Raw genomic sequence first — 18508 nt, 5'->3', positions numbered from 1 at the left:
AGGGTGAGGAAGTTTCCTTCTACTCTTAGCATGTGGAAAAGTGTTATCATAAATGAGTGCTGTATTTTGTCAAACGCTTTTTCTACATCTATTGAATGATCTCATAATTTTTATTTTTTAACTGTTAATGTGGTGAATTACATTGATTTTTATATACTAAATATATTTGCATTTCTAAGATAAATCTCACTTGATCATGGCGTATCATTCTTTTTATATATCGCTAGATTCAATTTGCTAATATTTTGTTAAGGATTTTTGCATCTAGTTCATGAGAGAATTTGGCCAGCAATTTTCTTTGCCTGTAATGCCCCTGTATTGTTTTGTATCAGGTTATAGTGGCTTCATAAAATGACTTGTAGAGTGTTCCTTCTTGCTCTATTTTCTGAAAGAGTTTGCATCAAATTGACATTATTTCTTCTTTAAGTATATGATAGTACTCCACAGTTAAACCATCTGAGCTTGGGGCTTTTTTTTTTTTTTTTGAGACTGAGTCTTGCTCTATCCAAGTACAGTGGCGCAATTTTGGCTCACTGTAACCTCCACCTCCCAGGTTCAAGTGATTCTCGTGCCTCAGCCACCTGAGTAGCTGGGATTGCAGGAGCCTGCCACCACGCCCAGCTAATTTTTGTATTTTTAGTAGAGATGGGGTTTCACCATGTTGGCCAGGCTGGTCTTGAACTCCTGACCTCATGATCCACCCACCACGACCTCCTAAAGTGCTGGGATTACAGGCGTGAGCCACTGTTCCAGGCCAACCTTGGGGTTTTCTTTGTGGGAAGTTAATTATGAATTCAACTTCTTTAACTGACATAGGAATATTTGATATTTTTATTTGTTCCTGTGTCAGTTTTATTAATTTGCGTCTTTCAAGGAATTTATCTATTTTATCTAGGTTGTCAAACTTACTGGGAAAAAGTTGTTCATAATATTCCCTTATCATTCTTCTAATGTCTGTGGGATCTATAGCGATGTCTCTTTTTCCATTCCTGTTATTAGTAATTAGTGTTTTCTCCTGTTTACTTCATGAGTATTGCTGGGTTTATTAATTTTATTGCTCTCTTAAAAGAATAAAATTCTGGCTCTTTGATTTTATCTTCTTGATTCATTTTTTAAATAAAGAGAACATTTAGATAAAATTAAGGGCCCTTTCAATCTCCTCCCTAAAGACACTCCCCCTTCCTTCTGTCCCCGAGGTACCTGTTCTCCTAAATTTCATGCCCACTATTCCCTTTCCATTTGTATATTAAAGTAATGCTAATTTCTGCTACTCTCCTGGGATCCTCCATTAACTTACCACGTTTCCTGCTTCTGCAGCCAGCCGGGCAGCATAGCGAGCTATAAGACGGTGTTCCTCATCCAGTCGGCTAGGACTGTCCAGAACACTGCCAAGGAAATAAAAATGCAACAAGTGTCTATTAAATATCCCTTATTCTTGTTCCATTCTTAGAAAGAACAGATGGAAGAAAAGCTCATAAAAGAATGGTAATAAAAGAACTAGAGGCCTGGGTCATAGATACTAATGGTCTTCTGAAAAAAAGGGGATTTAGAGAAATGAGGAGGCCACATTTGTCATTCCTCATTGGCAGCACATCCCCGCTGCTCCCCCACCATCAAAGGGGCACTTCATTTTGAATGCAAGGGCTAAGAAAACACAGGGCACCCACAAAGTCTGAGGCAGGGATTTCTAACCAAATGTTTAAAACTGGTGACTTTTTAGACCTTGATCTCAAATTCAAAAAGACCAAGAGAAAACTAAAGCATCATGAAAAACAGAGGGCTGAAAAAAAATATACTTAACACTGGCTAAGCAAAAGTTTGGCTTTGCCAGGGCAGGCCAAACACACTGTAAAGCTGGAAAGATTCCATGACATCAAATATTCCCTTTTTCATGCCCCTTTCTCTTCCTTTACTATGCTCATTCTACATCTATAGCCCCATCTTGGAGTTAATTAGTTTAATGCATTACTCTTCAACAAGAGTACCAACACTCTAAAAATCTAAGGACCCATTCAGACAGGCTATCAGACAACGTGGTATCTGGATGAGGGAAGGGTTCTTGAGTAATAGGCTGGCTCTGCATATGGGATGCTGATATGGAACTTCCGATTCTGAAATACATGACTTCTTTAATTTAGTATAACAAATGCTATTTATCCTTATCAAGACAGTCCTAGATTAATAGGGGCTGTGGCTATATAATTCTCTGTTTAGGACTGGCAGATGCTTTAAGACGACAGTGATGATGTTGACTAAATGACCAGAGGTGGCTGTTGTGGCTTACCTCCACTTTGGCCGTATGTTCTTGGGTTTCCAAAAACCCTTGATCAGAATTTGGCAGTATGACAAGTCATATAGAAAAACTTAAAGACATGACTTCAATACTCATCGAAGTTTGTTATAATTACTGAGGGGAATCTGGGAAGGGTGTGGCTAAATCAATAAAGATCTGTCTGAACTTTTCATGTGTAGAATCAACTATATTTTTTCCAGTTTTTTTTTTTTTTTAATCTTTCTATCTCTTTGGCTAAGTCTTTAAGCTTAACTTAGTCTTTCTTCTGGGATTTTTTTTTTTTAAGTGCTTCGAGTCTTCGCCTATGACATTTGTCAGCACTTTATAATTTTAAGCATGCAAATATCCATCTTCAGGATAATCATCCTCTCAAAAATGATCTTGTAATAAGAACAGACTACTATGAGGCGGCTTTAATATTTAGGGTCAAGGCCCCAAGGTGAGAGATAAACTATAATATTTGTGCTTTAAAGGTATTTGTCTGAAATAAGAGAACTATCTTTTAAATAAAAAAAAACAATAAAAATGAATGCTTAACGATACAAGTGGATCATATTATGGAGGGATTGGTAGCCTAAGAAGTGGGGCCTAAAGCGGCTGACCTCTGTTTTCTGGCAAGGGATACAATAGGTTCTTCTGTGCAAAAGAGCTCCTTTTTCTCAATCACATTCTATCTCCTTAGGAAGGTTGATCCTATTTGTCATTTACACATGAGTGTGGATGACAGACTGCTTTAATTGGCTATGTTTTCTAGCCAGAAACTAGAAGCTTGTGTTGATGAGAAGTTTTAAGGTCAATGATTAGAAAGGATCCTTATTCTTCTATTTGAATTGACTTTCATTTTCAGAATTAGTTAGCCAGAAAAGTTCTGACTTCTCGGAAGAAGTATGAAGCTCAGCTTCTTAGATTACTAATCAAGAAGTCATGTAGTACTCACTCACTCACTCATCACGTTCTCCCAGGGCTACCAGCCACCAATTTTTGCTCAGGGAGCCAAGGTGAGACTTGAGGGCCTTAGCTAAACCTACCATAAATCTTACTGGGCTAAATTACTAGGTAACAGTCTCTTGTCAAACATTCTGCTGCTATTTTTACCATGGAAACTTTTGCTCACTCTGGACAACTGCCTTTACTGATAATAAAGAATTTGTCATGCCTAGGGTGAAACAACTCTATTCCTAGAGACCAAGAGGCTGGGACAGTGTGCAAAGAAATCATCTGTTGGATGAGGAGACACTCTGTGACGCAGTGCACACAATTATCAGGCCCTTCCTTCCCTCCTAGAGGGTAAGCCTATTAAACATATTTAGAAGGTGAGAAAACCCTACTTCTCAGCCGGGCGTGGTGGCTCACGCCTGTAATCCCAGCACTTTAGGAGGCTGAGGCCGGCGGATCACGAGGTCAGGAGATCGGGACCATCCTGGCTAACACAGTGAGACCCCGTCTCTACTAAAAATATACAAAAAAATTAGCTGGGTGTGGTGACGAGCGCCTGTGGTCCCAGCTACAAGGGAGGTTGAGGCAGGAGAATGGCATGAAGCCGAGAGGCGGAGCTTGCAGTGAGCTGAGATGGCACCATTGCGCTCCAGCCTGGATGACACAGCGAGACTCTGTCTCAAAAAAAAAAAAAAAAAAAAAAAAAAAAAAAGAAAACTCTACTTCTCCAAGCTTTAGAGATATATAAATACCCCAGAATAATGATGCTATTTAGTCATATCAGGAAAACTATGGAAAATGGTATAAAGTATAATATTTAAAAGTCTTTTTCATATGTATATTTCCCAACTGACTATTAATTTATTCTTCTTTTATTAGGGGAAGTAGCAGCAAGGTCAGATGACCCTCCCAAGGAGCCATGGCATGCTATAAGCAAAACTAAGATCAAAATTTAAAGCTTCAGCCTCTGTTATGTGTATAGCTTATAAATTATGGTTTTCTCTCTAAGAACAAGAATCTCAAAGCATGGTTTTCCAAGTTGTTTGGCATTGTGATTCTTCTTTGCTGTTATGTAGGGGAAGGATGGCTTTAGATTGCTTAAACTTTACCTGTCATCCTACTTGAAGAATGGTGGTGGGTGTGGGGATGGAGTGGGCAGGAGACTTTGGACCTAACTGAAAGTAATACCATTTTCTTCGGTATTAAATCTTTTTAAAAAAGGATTAACTTTGCTATAGTTAGCAGTTATCAAATGTTTTTCCATCCCAAACCACTGAAGAATCAGACACATTCTCTTATTAACAGTGAGTCACTACCGTAGTAGTTTTCAGGGTAAGGGGAATGTGGAGCTATTATAATACATGTAAGTATTATAATATGAGAGGGTCTACATAATTTGGAAAAAGACCCTCAGGTGACAGTTACCCAATACCATTGTTGGGAATCACCGGTTTAAATAATCAACAATGACAGATTCCTGCTAACAGATAAAGGGTGGTAAAGATGTAACAGGGTGACAGTATCAAAGTCCCCAGATAAGACAAAGTGGGATATCTGTGGATTGATCAACTCTAAACTTTGAATGTCAATAGAAAGATTTCATTATTTAGGTAAGAATGAACAGGAAGAGGTTGCATCAGATGCCTCTGTGAGTACTGCGATCCCTCATAGGTTTATATATTTTTTGAGTGTAAGCTGAAGGAAGTGAACCCCACTTTAAAGGAGAATGTCTGACTCCATGTTTAGGTCAGCGCCCAGGCTTAGCAAGCCTCCCTCTCTTGTAGAAGCTAATGCTTAGCAACTATTTTAACTCTGCCAAACATAGCTGGTAGCTGCTCAAGAAAACCCGACATGCAGTTTTTTTTCCAGCTGACAACCCCAGGTAGCAAAGCTCTCCCTCCCCCTGATCACCCCTGGCTGCCCACTGCTGCTGCACCACCACTGACCGTGCACAGTGCTGCAGACGGGCCACATAGGAGGCTATCAGCGCATGCTCATCGGCCAAGTGACTGGGTATATCCTGGCTATACTGTAACCTAGGAACAATGGAGGCAAAGACAGCAAGCATGACACAAACACATACAGAGGGAGAAATGAACATGGATTAAAATGAGCAAACTTCAAAGAAAAATTTAAAAAATAATAAGTCATGATAAGGAAAACAATAAAAAACCCACAATGCATAATGGAATATGGTGTTAGATCCTCAGGAATCCATCTCTCAAATCCTTTAAACAAAAGCAGTCCTTCAGGAGTGGCGCTGGCCCACTGACATGACAGCCCTTGGGAAGGACTTGTTGAGTTGGCAGAGGAGCCGCATGTACCACTTTTGTTTGGGTGCTGTGCTCTGTGATGATGCACTTTTTAGAGGATGCCTTCTGGCAAGACAACTGAGGCACAGCCAATCTACTAAATATTACTACATGACCCCCTAGTGCTATGCTTTTATAAGCTTTTGTGTACATCTAAGAATTTTCAGTGTTACTTCATGTTGCCAGTTAAACATTTTTATTTCTATAAGGATACCGCCTTTAGCATCAGTCTATTTCTCCCATAAAACTGGTACCCGTCCCAAACTCATTAGAACTGTGCCTAATTATAAGGCAACACTATATATTCTGAGTGAGGCTCTCTCTTATAGATATATGAAAGGTCCTTAAGCACATGGTTTTCTAACTTTTTACTACAGAAATATTAAAACTTGCATAAAATAGAGTAACCTAATGACTACCCCTCAGGTACCCATAGCAAAACTTGAATGAATGTCAACATTTTGTCAATGTTATCTAATCGAATTTTCATTCCTCCAACATTTTGTGCAGGGACGAGTGGCTAAAAGCAAACCCCAGGCAATTATTTCACCTGGGAATACTTGAGCCTGTACATCTATCAGACAGTAAAAACATTTCACACAACCTAACACCATTATCACACCTAAAAACACAGACAAAAATATTTTAGTTATCCCAGTCCATCTGCCAATTTCCTCAAATCTTAAAAAATGTCCATTTACAATTAAAGTCAAGATCCAAACAAAGCCCCCACTTTGCAATTGGCTGGTAGGTTTCTTTTATGTTTGTATGTGACTGATACATTTCTGGGTTTTTTTTTGTTTTTTTTTTCCTTGAGACAGAGTCTCCCTTTGTCTCCCAGGCTAGAGTGCAATGGCATGATCTCAGGTTACTGCAACCTCTGCCTCCTGGGTTCAAGCCATTCTCCTGTCTCAGCCTCCCAAGTAGCTGGGATTACAGGAGTGCACCACCAGCTAATTTTTGTATTTTTAGTAGAGATGGGTTTTTGCCATGTTGGCCAGGTTGGTCTTGAACTCCTCCTGACCTCAAGTGATCTCCCTGCCTCAGCTTCTCAAAGTGCTGGGATTACAGGTGTGAGCCACTGCGCCCGGCCCCAGTCATCTTTCTGAAGCTCAAACTCTCCTACCTTTGGCCAGTGGGAGCTCCTGTTATAGGCTCTTGTGTTCTTTTGATATAACCATTAGACCTTATTAGCTTTCCTGCTTTCTAGCACAATAAAATGCTCTAGTTTTTTTTTCTTTTTTTTTTTTGAGACGGAGTATCACTCTGTCACCCAGGCTGGAGTGCAGTGGTGCAATCTCAGCTCACTGAAACCTCTGCCTCCCGAGTTCAAGTGATTCTCCTGCCTCAGCCTCCTATGTAGCTGGGATTATAGGCGTGCGCCACCTCGCCCAGCTAATTTTTGTATTTTTAGTAGAGACGGGGTTTCACCATGTTGGCCAGGCTGGTCTCGAACTCCTGACCTCAGGTGATCCACCCACCTTGGCCTCCCAGTGTGCTGAGAATACAGGTGTGAGCCACTGTGCCTGGCCCTCTAGTTTTGTTTGTCATATATCCTGTCCCAGATTTGGAATGAACCATCCTTCTAAGGATCCCTCGTTCCGTTTACTGGCAAAGAGTATTTAGAGACTGCAGTTAGGACGCTAGGGTGCCCACTGTTCTAGGCTCACCGATTCTAGGCCTTCTCAGTGGAAAAAGCTAGAAAATCTGTATATTTTAGAATGAAGAAAAATAAGTCCTCTCAGTGCTTTCAAGATACCATTCCATTTTCTTCTGGCTTGCATTGCTTTTAACCCTTTTCCCATTTGTCCCAAGAATACTCACCGGCAGCACTTGCAGATACAGCATTTACACTGAGATAACTTTCCCATGAAATATCTCGCTTTTATTATTATTCTCTCATCACTCTAGTATACAGACTTTGGAAAGAAAAGACATCATTCTATTTATAGCATTCTATTCTTAGTAGTGGCATTTCCATTTACAAAATACAGTAATTCTTGATTGCTGAAAATGCCAAAGCTTAGAAAGCATAGCATTCCTGTGCATGATGTTAATTATTATTATTATTTTTTGAGACAGAGTCTCACTCTGTTGCCAGGCTAGAGTGCAGTGGCGCGATGTCAGCTCACTGCAACCTCTGCCTCCTGGGTTTAAGCCATCCCCCTGCCTCAGCCTCCCAAGTAGCTAGGACTACAGGTGCACGCCACCATGCTCAGCTAATTTTTTGTATTTTTAGTAGAGATGAGGTTTCACCATGTTGGCCAGGATGGTCTCGATCTCTTGACCTTGTGATCCACCCACCTCTGCCTCCCAAAGTGCTGGGATTACAAGTGTGAGCCACCATGCCCGGCTGATGTTAATTATTAACATCGTTCTCAAACAGTTGGCTGAAGATTCATTTAATGAATCAATTTTTTCCAAAATAGATGATTCTGATGACTCAGATGATTCTGATGTTAGTTCTGTTTAGAAATAACTCCAAAAACAGTTTGTGTATTTTATTTGCACATTGAAAATTAGTCAGCTTCGCTTCAGCCTTAAAGAGCGTGTTTATGTAAAATTAAAGGAGCACTGGCAGTGAGCTGTACTTTTTTTCTAAATGGGAAAAGGGTTAATGAAATATCAACAGTTGTTCTTATCTTTGTTTCCTTGTATGTGACATGTCTTTTTTTAAGGCAGGGTCTTGCTCTGTCACCCAGGCTGGAGTGCCATGGTGCAATCACGGATCAATGCAGCCTCAACCTCCTAGGCTGAAGCAATCCTCCTGCTTCAGTCTCCAGAGTAGCTGCGGCTACAGGTGTGCACCCCCACACCCGGCTAATTTTTATTTATTTATTTATTTATTTTTGAGATGGAGTCTTGCTCTGTCGCCCAGGCTGGAGTGCAGTGGCGCAATCTCTGTTCACTGCAAGCTCCACCTCCTGGGTTCACGCCATTCTTCTGCCTCAGCCTCCTGAGTAGCTGGGACTACAGGTGCCCGCCACCAAGCCTGGCCAATTTTTTTGTATTTTTAGTAGAGACGGGGTTTCACCGTGTTAGCCAGGATGGTCTCGATTTTCCGACCTCATGATCCGCCTGCCTCGGCCTCCCAAAGTGCTGGGATTACAGGCATGAGCCACCATGCCCAGCTCTAATTTTTAAGTCTTTTGTAGAGACAGGGTCTCACTTTGTTGCCCAGGCTGTTCTTGAACTCCTGGGTTCAGGTATGTAATATGTCTTTTTTTTTTTTTTCTCTAGCTGCTTTTTAAATGTTTTATTCATCACTGATTTTCAGCAATTTGATTCTGATGTGCCTTGGTATAGTTTTCTCTTTGTTTATCCTGGTGTACAGTTTGTTGTGCTTATAAGTATTTGTAGGTTTATAGTTTTTAATGAATTTGTAAAAATTTCTTTGAAAAGTTGGGAAAAAATGTTTCTTAAATATTTTTTCTCCCTCTCCTCTGTTAGACTGCCTGACATTAACCCACAGGTCCCAGAGGCTCAGTTCATTTTCAGTCATTTTCCTCTCTGTGCTCCACTCTGGGTAATTTGTACTGCCGTGTCTTTAAGTTCAGTGTAAGTCCATCCATTGAATTTTTCATTTCAGACATTATCCCTTTCAACTCTCTTGTAGGCCATTATAAGTATTTTAGCTTTTACTCTGATATGAGAAGCTACTGAGAGGTGACATATGATTTTATTTTATTTATTTCTTGAGATGGAGTCTCGCTCTGTTGCCCAGGCTGGAGTGCAGTGGCGTGACCTCGGCTCACCGAAACCTCTGCTTCCTGGGTTCAAGTGATTCTCCTGCCTCAGCCTCCTGAGTAACTGGGATTACAGGCATGCACCACCATGCCCAGCTAATTTTTGTATTTTTAATAGAGACAGGGTTTTGCCATGGTGGCCAGGATGGTCTTGAACTCCTGACTTCAAGTGATCCACCCACCTAGGCCTCTCAAAGTGCTGGGATTACAGGTGTGAATCACCACACCCGGCCCTGATATTATTTATATTTTAATAAGATCATTAGGCCGGGTGTGGTGGCTCATGCCTGTAATCCCAGCATGTTGGGAGGACAAGTTGGGAGGATCACTTGAGCCCAAGAGTTAAGAGACCAGCTTGGGCAACATAGCAAGACCCTCATTTCTAAAAAAAATTAAAAGATATTTCCTCTCTAGAAAGTAAACTGCTAGAGAACAGGGGAAGATGCAGTCAATTAGAAAACGACTGCAATCTTCCAGGTTGAGAGACAAGAGTGGGCTAGGAAAACAGCATTTAACAGAGGTCATAAGAAATAACAGAATCTTGAACAAATTTCCGTGGTGTTTTTGTATACAGTTGATCTCATAGTCAGGAAGTGGAGATGGATGTAAGGGAATGAGAGGGATCAAGGGTTCTGAATGAGCAACTGGGAAAATGGGATTGTCATGAACTGATGGGGAAGGCTAAGGGAGAAGTAGGTCTGGTGGGGGACGATAGAGAACTCAGTTTGGAACATGCTAATTATGAGATATGTATTAAATATCCAAGTGAAGGTACTGATTAGGAGGTAGATATACGAGGTAAGGGCTCAGGGAAAAGCTGTGGCCAAAAAAATACATTTAGAAGTCGCCATTATCGGTGTTATAAAAAGTATGAGTCTGGCTACAACTGCCTACTACCAGTGAGTGACGACAGAAAACAGAAGTGGTCCCTGTCACACACTACCATACGGATTTCAAAGGAGTGTGGAAAAACTTGCAAAGGAGGCCAAGAAGAAATGAGAAAGACTAGGAGAGCATGATATCCGGAGGCCACATGCAACAAGCGTTTCAAGTAGAAGGAGAGATCATCTATGTCAAACGCTACCTACAGATCAAGTAAGGTTAAGTACTGAAAACTGAGCACTGGATTCTGTGGTTTAGAAGTCACCAGTGTCCTTGACATAAATAGTTTTGGCAAAATAACAGGAGGTGAAAGTCTGACTGGGTGTGTTTGAAAGGAAATGGCAGAACAGAAATTGAAGTTTCTTTCTACAGATAACCCTTTAAAGAAGTTTTTCTGAAATGGGAAGGAGAAATATAGAGGGTACCTAGAAAGGGAACTGAGGCCAAGAAAGGTTTTTTTTTTTTTTAGACAGAGTCTCGCTCTGTCACCCAGGCTGCATTGCAGTGGTGTGATCACTGCAGAGGCTCACTACAACTTCTGCCTCCCAGCCTCAAGCAATTCTCCTGACTCAGCCTCCCGAGTAGCTGGGACTACAGGTGTGTGCCACCATGCCCAGCTAATTTCTGTATTTTTAGTAGAGATGGGGTTTTGCCATGTTGGCCAGGCTGGTCTTGTACTCCTGACCTTAGGTGATCTGCCCACCTTGGTCTCCCAAAGTGTTAGGATTACAGGCGTGAGCCACCAGGCCTGGCCTATAGGAGGACTTCTATTCAGAACCAGTATTGTTTGTCATATAATTAGAGATCTAGAACACAATGAAAAGCATTCTTAGTAGTTAGATAAGGAAGTTAAACGACCATGAATTTTCTGATAATTTTGTTTGGGGTGTGGGGTGTAATGTTCTTCCCCCATTCAAAGTTGTACCTAGTTTACCAGATTAAGAAAATTTAAACTCTTTCCTTTTTGATAAAATATAAATATACGTATATACATAAATATGCAACATATATATAACCCCCAACTAACAAACAAGGTTTATTTTAGAAATTTGTTTTTCCAAAGCAGAGTCAATAGTTTACAATTCAGATTTTCTTCCTATAAAAACAAGAATTCCTAAACTGTCAAATGTCAATTCAATCCATAAAAGGAGGTGATGCCTAAATATCCAATAGTTCTAACAGCATTACTGATGGAAATTGAGCACCTGAAACAATGTACGGAGCACCTACTAGGTATCCAGTGATGAAGACACCACAGTAAACAAAATCCAGACACAGCTGCTGCTAACAACACTCTAGTAGGAAAAGAAATGACCACACCAATAAATGTAAACTTGCAAATGTAGTAAGTGTTTTGATGAGCAGGGACACTGTCCTCCTCTGAGAGGACACAATACGATTTTATCCAGTCAGGGAGATCAGCAAAAGCAAAGGTCAGTACAACGACCACAGAGCTAAAATGAGGAGTGACAATAAGATGAACACTCTGTAAAGCTCCCTGATCGGCACATTCCCAAGGCATCCCCTAGCTCTAAGCCAATGCTAATAATGACCAGAGCTGAGGACAGAGGGTCTTGAATGGGACTGGTAGAGTCTAAAGCAGCATTTCTAAAAATATGTTTCCCCTGACTACTTCCTTTAGAACTCCCAGGCTTCTGCTGAATCAATCTGGGAATGCAGCCTGGGACTCTGCATTTAGAACAAGTTTGCAGGTGTGCTAGCTGCATTCCAGTGTGAGAACTGCTCTCTAAGAGATGGTGATAATATCTCGTGATGTCAGCAGAATTTCCAGTGGTAGCAGACAGTAGTCAGGAGGCACATCTGTAGGGACAGGGAGCAAGGGGATGGGACTGAAATGGGGGAAGTGGGGATCAAGGGTGAGCAATAGCTGGATGAGGTCAGAGGCAGGACAAGCCCCTGACCTTGTCCTGAGGCTGGGTGTAGAGAAGCAGCCTGGAGCCAATGGTAACAATTATGTACCAAGCAGGAGGCAGTGGAATACAGCAATTGAGAGCATGGGCTTTGATTTTTAATCCAGTTGGACAATAACTTCTCTATGCTTAGTCTCCTCACCTGTAAAATAGTAATAATATAAAATCTACCTCATAAGATATTTATTTTGTAGACTGTTGGGAAGACTGGACAAAATAATGTCAAAAAGCATCTGGCACATATGTTGTCATAGTCATTAGCAACAAGGTACCTGTGAGCTATCAGATACTCTTATATATCTTCTCTTGTTTATACTCAGAACAATCTTACAAGAAAGGGATTATGGTAACCCTCATGATTTTACATTTCCAGCCCTGACCTCTCCCTCAAGCTCCAGAATCATGTACTTGATGGTCTACTCAACACCTCCCCTTGGGTGCCCAATGGGCATTTCAAACCTAATATGCTCAAAATAGAACTCTTGATTTTTTCCACCCCACCTCCTCACCTGCTCTTCCCCAGACTGACCAGCTTAAATAAATGGCGTCACTATACCCAGCCATCAGGCCAAAACCAGAGGGGTCTTTTTAATTTCTCTCTTTTCCTTGAACACACATCCAGTCCACTGCAAGTCCTGGTGGCTCTTATTTTCTCATCACCTCCACTGCCACCATGACTTCTCCTGAGCGACTCTTAGGAGTTCTTGCTTAGACTGCTCCAACAGCCTCTTGACTGTGCTCTCTTCTGCTCATATACTCAACAGTTGATTCTCCACACTGCAATGAGTGTTCTTGTCAGTTTTGGGGTGATGAAAATGTTCTAAAACTGATTTCAGTAGTGGCTACACAACTCAGTGCATACACTAAAAACCACCGAATTGTACATCTTGAATGGATGAATTGTACAGTGTATGAGTTATATCTCAATAAATCTATTTTAAAAACAAATCAAGGGTCCTAACTAATAATTCTGAAACTGCTACACATGCTGCTGGCACGGGATGAATAAGTCAATGGATGGTAGATGATGGGAGCCAGGTGTCTCACCCCTGGAGAGGGAAGTTACAGACAACGAAGGTGGGGACAGCTAGAGGAAACCCTGCGGTACTGGATTAGAGTCAGATACTTCAGCATAACTCACAAATACCTTAATGCAGATACAGATGGATAGAGAAATAATTACAGGCATGTGCACATACGCATACTGATTTCTTTTATTTTGTCCTCCTCAACAGAGCTTGGGCTCTGTTGCGCAGGCTGGACTAGAGGGCAGTGGCGCGATCTTGGCTCACTGCAACCTCTGCCTCCTTGGTTAAAACGATTCTCGTGCCTCAGCCTCCTGAGTAGCTGGGACTACAGGTGTGCACCATGCCCAGCTAATTTTTAAATATTTTTAGTAGAGTTGGGGTTTCGCCATGTTGGCCAGGCTGGTCTCGAACTCCTGACCTCAGGTGATCTGCCCGCCTTGGCCTCCCAAAGTGTTGGGATTACAGGCATGAGCTATCGTGCCCAGCCTATACACACTGATTTCTAATACCATTCTCTAATAAAGGAGCCAGGGCTCCCTAGAAAAACGCCTAATTCTAGGGCTGGGGCACAGAATAGAAGATGAGCCTGGAGCATGTTGTAACGCCACAACCTAAGTAAGTGCTTAAAAAACAAAAGGCAGCATGTCAAAGGGACACAGAACCCAACCAGAAAGAGCTCCCACTAGCCAGAGTTGGAACAATTTGAGCAACAGAATAAATAATGTATTAAACAGTATTGGGTTATAACCCAAAGCGTAAAATAAACATCCATGACTCCACACTGATATAAATAAATGATTAAATCAACAAATGGGAGATATACAGAGGGTGTAGATACTTCCCTCTCCAGGCGAGTAGAGCTTAATTCCTTAACCCTGCCCTTGAGTATGAACCATGCTTAGGTACTTCCAAAGAATAGAGTAGGAAAAGAGTGAGAAACCTTGTCAATGATGCTTTGGACAGGAGACCAAGGTTCCCATCAGCAGCAAGAAATCATGCTAGCAGCAGGTTCTCTATGATGCAGTGAGAAGGGCACTTGCCTCTGTGGTGTTCTTCCCCTAAACCCATATTCACAGTCTAATCATGAGAAAACCATGAAGGACATTCTGCAAAATATCTGACCAGTACTCCTCAAAACTGCCAAAGTCATGAAAACCAAGGAAAGACTAAGAAACCCACAGAACAAAAGGAGCCAGGGACACAGGATGACTAAATGAGATGTGGCATCCCAGAACAGAGAAAGGGCATTAGTGGATAAACGAGTGAAACAGGAATAAAGTCTGGAACTCAGTTCACAGTAGTGTATGGGTGTTATTTCTTAGTTGTGACACATGCACCCAGGCAACATAAGTTAGCAATATTAGAAGAAACAGGGCCGGGTGCGGTGGCTCATGCCTGTAATCCCAGCACTTTGGGAGACCGAGGCGGGTGGATCATGAGGTCAGGAGTTTGAGGCCATCCTGGCTAACACAGTGAAACCCCATCTCTACTAAAAATACAAAAAATTAGCCAGGCATGGTGGCAGGTGCCTGTAGTCCCAGCTACTCAGGAGGCTGAGGCAGGAGAATGGCATGAACCTGGGAGGTGGAGCTTGCAGTGAGCCGAGATCGAGCCACTGCACTCCAGCCTGGGCGGCAGAGCGAGACTCCGTCTCAAAAAAAAAAAAAAAAGAAAGAAAAGAAACAGAAACAGAGGGAGGGGTGTGTATATGGGAACTTAATGTACTACTTTTGCAACTTTTCTTTAAGCCTAAAACTATTCTACAATAAATCTTATTAAAAATGCTTTTTAAAAATCAAATCCCATCTCCCCTGCGTGATCTGGCCCCTTGCTGCCTCCCCAGCTGGTTTTCTACGCTCGTCCCTCTGCTCACCATGCTTCAGCAGTGCTGACCTTTCCACTATTCCAGAAAACACCCAGTACCTTCCCACCATGGGACCTTTATCCTCCCCATTCCCTCTGCCTGGAACAATCTTCCCTGAGATGCTGGCATGGCTCTCTTTCCTCCTCACATCATTCAGATTCCTGATCAAAGTCATCTCTCTGGAGGGTCCTTCCCTGATAATCCAGTCTAAAACGTGAAACTCGCTGCCCCATTCACTCTCTATTTTTCTGCACAGCATTTACCACTATTCTTTATTATATTATAAAACAATATTTTTCTGTCTTCTTTGCTAGAACAGCAGCTACATAAAAGCAGAGACCTATTTTTACACAGCTAAATCACCAGGCACCTCCTAAAATAGTGCCTCGCACATATCAGGTGCTCAGCAAATATTTGCTGAACTAATGAATTAGCCTAAAGATGAAGTAATCAGTTACTTCTAAAGAAGTACTTAAGGCCGGGTGTGGCGGCTCACGCTTTTAATCCCAGCACTTTGGGAGGCTAAGGAGTAGACTACCTGAGATCAGGAGTTCGAGATCAGCCCGGCCAACACATAGTGAAACCCTGTCTCTACTAAAAAATACAAAAATTAGCTGGGCATGGTGGTGCGTGCCTGTAATCCCAGCTACTTGAGAAGCTGAGGCAGAGAAATGCTTGAACCCGGGAGGCAGAGTTTGCACGGAGGCAAGATTGTGCCACTGTACCCCAGCCTGGGCAACAGAGCAAGACTACATCTCAAACAAACAAACAAAAAGAGAGAAGTACTTAAGTGTACAGAGTTAACTCAACAATTCTGTCAACAGGTAAGTGACAAAGCTTGACTCTGAACCCAGGCCTAGGTGACTCCAGAGCTCATACTCTCTCTGCCACACCACGCTTAAAGCGAAATGGAGTTGACAGCAGCAAAGGGCAGGAGTAAACACCAACTGCCATGTTAGAGAAGGCAGGGGAGCTCCTGCGGCTGAGTCACTCACCCAGGCGAGTGCTGCGCTGAGGTGGCTGTCAGTGCAAGAGCACAGTTACAGTGTGTTTGTGACCAGGGAATTGATCCACATTTGGGAAATACACAATTTGGGGCAGAAGTTTAGATTGAATTTCTGTTCTTGAATTGACAGGCAGAGTTCAGTGAGATTTTCTTATGGCATCTCCATTTTTATATACGTAACGTAGGTGAAAATACAGACTTTGGGGAATATTACAAAGAGTTGTTATAATGGATTTTAAGAAAATTTTTTCCCAACACTGTCGTTTCTCCTCAAACAATGAGAGTAATTCTGGTGACCACTGTTTCAAAGTGTTAGACCTTTAAGGAAGTCATCTCTGAAGAAGGTTAAAAGTGCGAAAGAGTTCCGTCAAAGCGATCTCTAATGTACTGGTTGACTGTTGGTAGGACAATTATTTACTAATATTATCTTCCTTGATGGAGATAGTCCTTCTACCAGTTACTAATTACCAGCTCCTCTCTGAATAAGTATATTATACTCTTTTAATTTCATGGGAACTCAAACACTAAGCCACATTCATCTTCCCAATAACCAAGCCCTTGGGCAAGCTGAAGTGAGAGAATAGAGATTCACCTCCATATTTGTTATTCTAAATATCAAAGGGGCCAACATTTGTACCTTTGACTACTGCTACTATACTACTAATGAATAAGATGTAAAGGCCTACTAAATTTGATGTGATCTGTTTTTTTTTTTTTGGAGACAGAGTCTCACTCTGTCACCTAAGCTGGAGTGCAGTGGTGTGATCATAACTCACTGCAGCCTCAAACTCCTGGGCTCAAGCAATCCTTGCACCTCAGCCTCTAGAGTAGCTGGGACTACAGGCGGGTAACATCAGGCCCAGATATTTAAAGAAAAAAATTTTTTGTAAAGCTGTGTTGCCCATACTGGTCTTGAACTCCCAGCCTCAAGTGATCCTCCCACCCTGGCCTCCCAAAGTGCTGGGATTAGAGGTGTGAGCCACTAGCACCCAGCCTTGTAATCATATTTCATTATCTATGTTGAGTCCAGTGATGGACCACAACATGCTGACTTATAAAGTACCTTTTATCAGCTCTGAAATTCTGAGTCTAAGTAATAAAAAAAAATTGCATATAGAGCTGCATCTCTTCTTTTTAACATCCTTATTCTAAATCCAAGACAAGGTGAAATGCTTATTGTTCTCAAAGGGCCCGATGGTAAATATTTTAGGCTTTGTAGGCCATAAGGTTTCTGTTGCAGCTACTCAGTCTGCCATGGTAGGGGAAGCAGCTATAGCCAATATATAAACAAGTATGTCCCAATAAAACTTTATTTACAAAACAAGTATACACATGGTACACACAAGGGCAGGAGTTGGCACAAGCTGTAGTTTGCCAGCCCCTGCCCTTGTGTATACCATGTGGTGGCTGGGAAGTGTTCTGAGGTCAATTATATACCTCTGCACCATGCCAATATCTGAGAGGAGTTCAGGAGTCTTTGTCTTATATTCTTGAGTTTAGGTGGATGTTAGGAACTAAAATGGCTTACAACCATAAGTCTGCTTTGATTCCAAAGTGGCTCTCGAACCCTACTATGCCTTAGGTAAGTTTTAGGTAGCCTAGGGATTCATTACGATGAAGATGAGAAACTAAGGAAGATAGCTGCACCCTTCCAAGTTGTCATAACAGGATGAAGCTCCCAGGAAAAGCAACTCTGGAACAAACATACTTTGCTTTCTGGCAAACCTTCCAGCCCAGGATCAACTCCAGGGTGCTCCTAATCTAACAGGACCATTCCAGGCTGCAATACGCTTTTCTGGATTGTCCATGTTGGAACAGTGGCCACATGGATTTCAGCTGCTCCTCCACTGGGTCTAAGTTTGAAGGTAGTATGTAAGTCTACAAAACGACCGAGGGCCAAGGCGCAAGGACAGGAGTCCAAAGGGAACCACAGCAAGAAACTGGCCTTTAGAGTCTGACAAGGGGTCAACACGAGGTTATAAAGCCAAGTTTAAGAAATAAGCCAGGAGTAACAAGTTAAATCAGGGTCAAGGGTAAAACAAAGAAGCTGCTAGACATGAACACTAGAAATCTGTTTCAGAACAATGCTCTTGCCTTGCCTTCTGTCTTCGGGGCTCATGAAAGCACTTTTTGTGTGTTCTTGGTCAATGACAGGGTCCCTAATATGTGGTTATTTTAGAAAACAGATATAAACTCTAAACGGTTTACCTGTAAGGTCAGAAAATAGGATAATAACTTATCCTACAAAGATAAGCTATAAATGCATCAAGTTCAATGTAGTCGCAGTTGGAATTCTGATTGGGGGCAAAACTGAATTGCGTGACACAGAACGGCCAAATAGTAAATATTTAGTTGTACTGAGTTTTCAATATATTTATCGAGTATCTATGTGCCAGATACTACATCAGTACTGGAACTATGGTGATAAACAAATGTAGCTCCATTCTTGGGAAGTGCCCAGTCTTGAGAGGAATACTGAAATACTGACATTAATCAAGTATTTATAAGGG

At 41.8% G+C, this 18508-nt stretch overlaps 1 protein-coding gene across 32 annotated transcripts in view; it reads right to left on the bottom strand.

Annotated features, from left to right (window-relative positions):
* The window catches only part of DTNB (dystrobrevin beta), a 298344-nt gene that overhangs the window by 75211 nt on the left and 204625 nt on the right, over window positions 1-18508 (bottom strand). For 22 of the 32 annotated variants that reach the window (XR_010136317.1, XM_024242395.2, XM_054548268.1 and 19 more), the window contains 2 exons: window positions 5176-5265; window positions 1298-1385 (listed from right to left, as the gene is read on the bottom strand). Coding sequence is in view for 27 of the 32 variants with exons in the window: in XM_024242395.2 (XP_024098163.1) it covers window positions 1298-1385; window positions 5176-5265 (178 nt within the window). In the remaining 5 variants the exon portion in view is untranslated. Of the gene's footprint in view, window positions 1-1297; window positions 1386-5175; window positions 5266-18508 lie in introns of those variants that run through there. The other 10 variants (XR_010136318.1, XM_024242400.2, XM_054548277.1 and 7 more) reach the window with 3 other exon arrangements.

This window comes from Pongo abelii, chromosome 12 (assembly GCF_028885655.2).
Source record: "Pongo abelii isolate AG06213 chromosome 12, NHGRI_mPonAbe1-v2.0_pri, whole genome shotgun sequence".
Classification (NCBI taxonomy): domain Eukaryota; kingdom Metazoa; phylum Chordata; class Mammalia; order Primates; family Hominidae; genus Pongo; species Pongo abelii.
The sequence above is the reverse complement of the archived record's forward strand: the minus strand, read 5'-3'. Positions and strand labels throughout refer to the sequence as shown.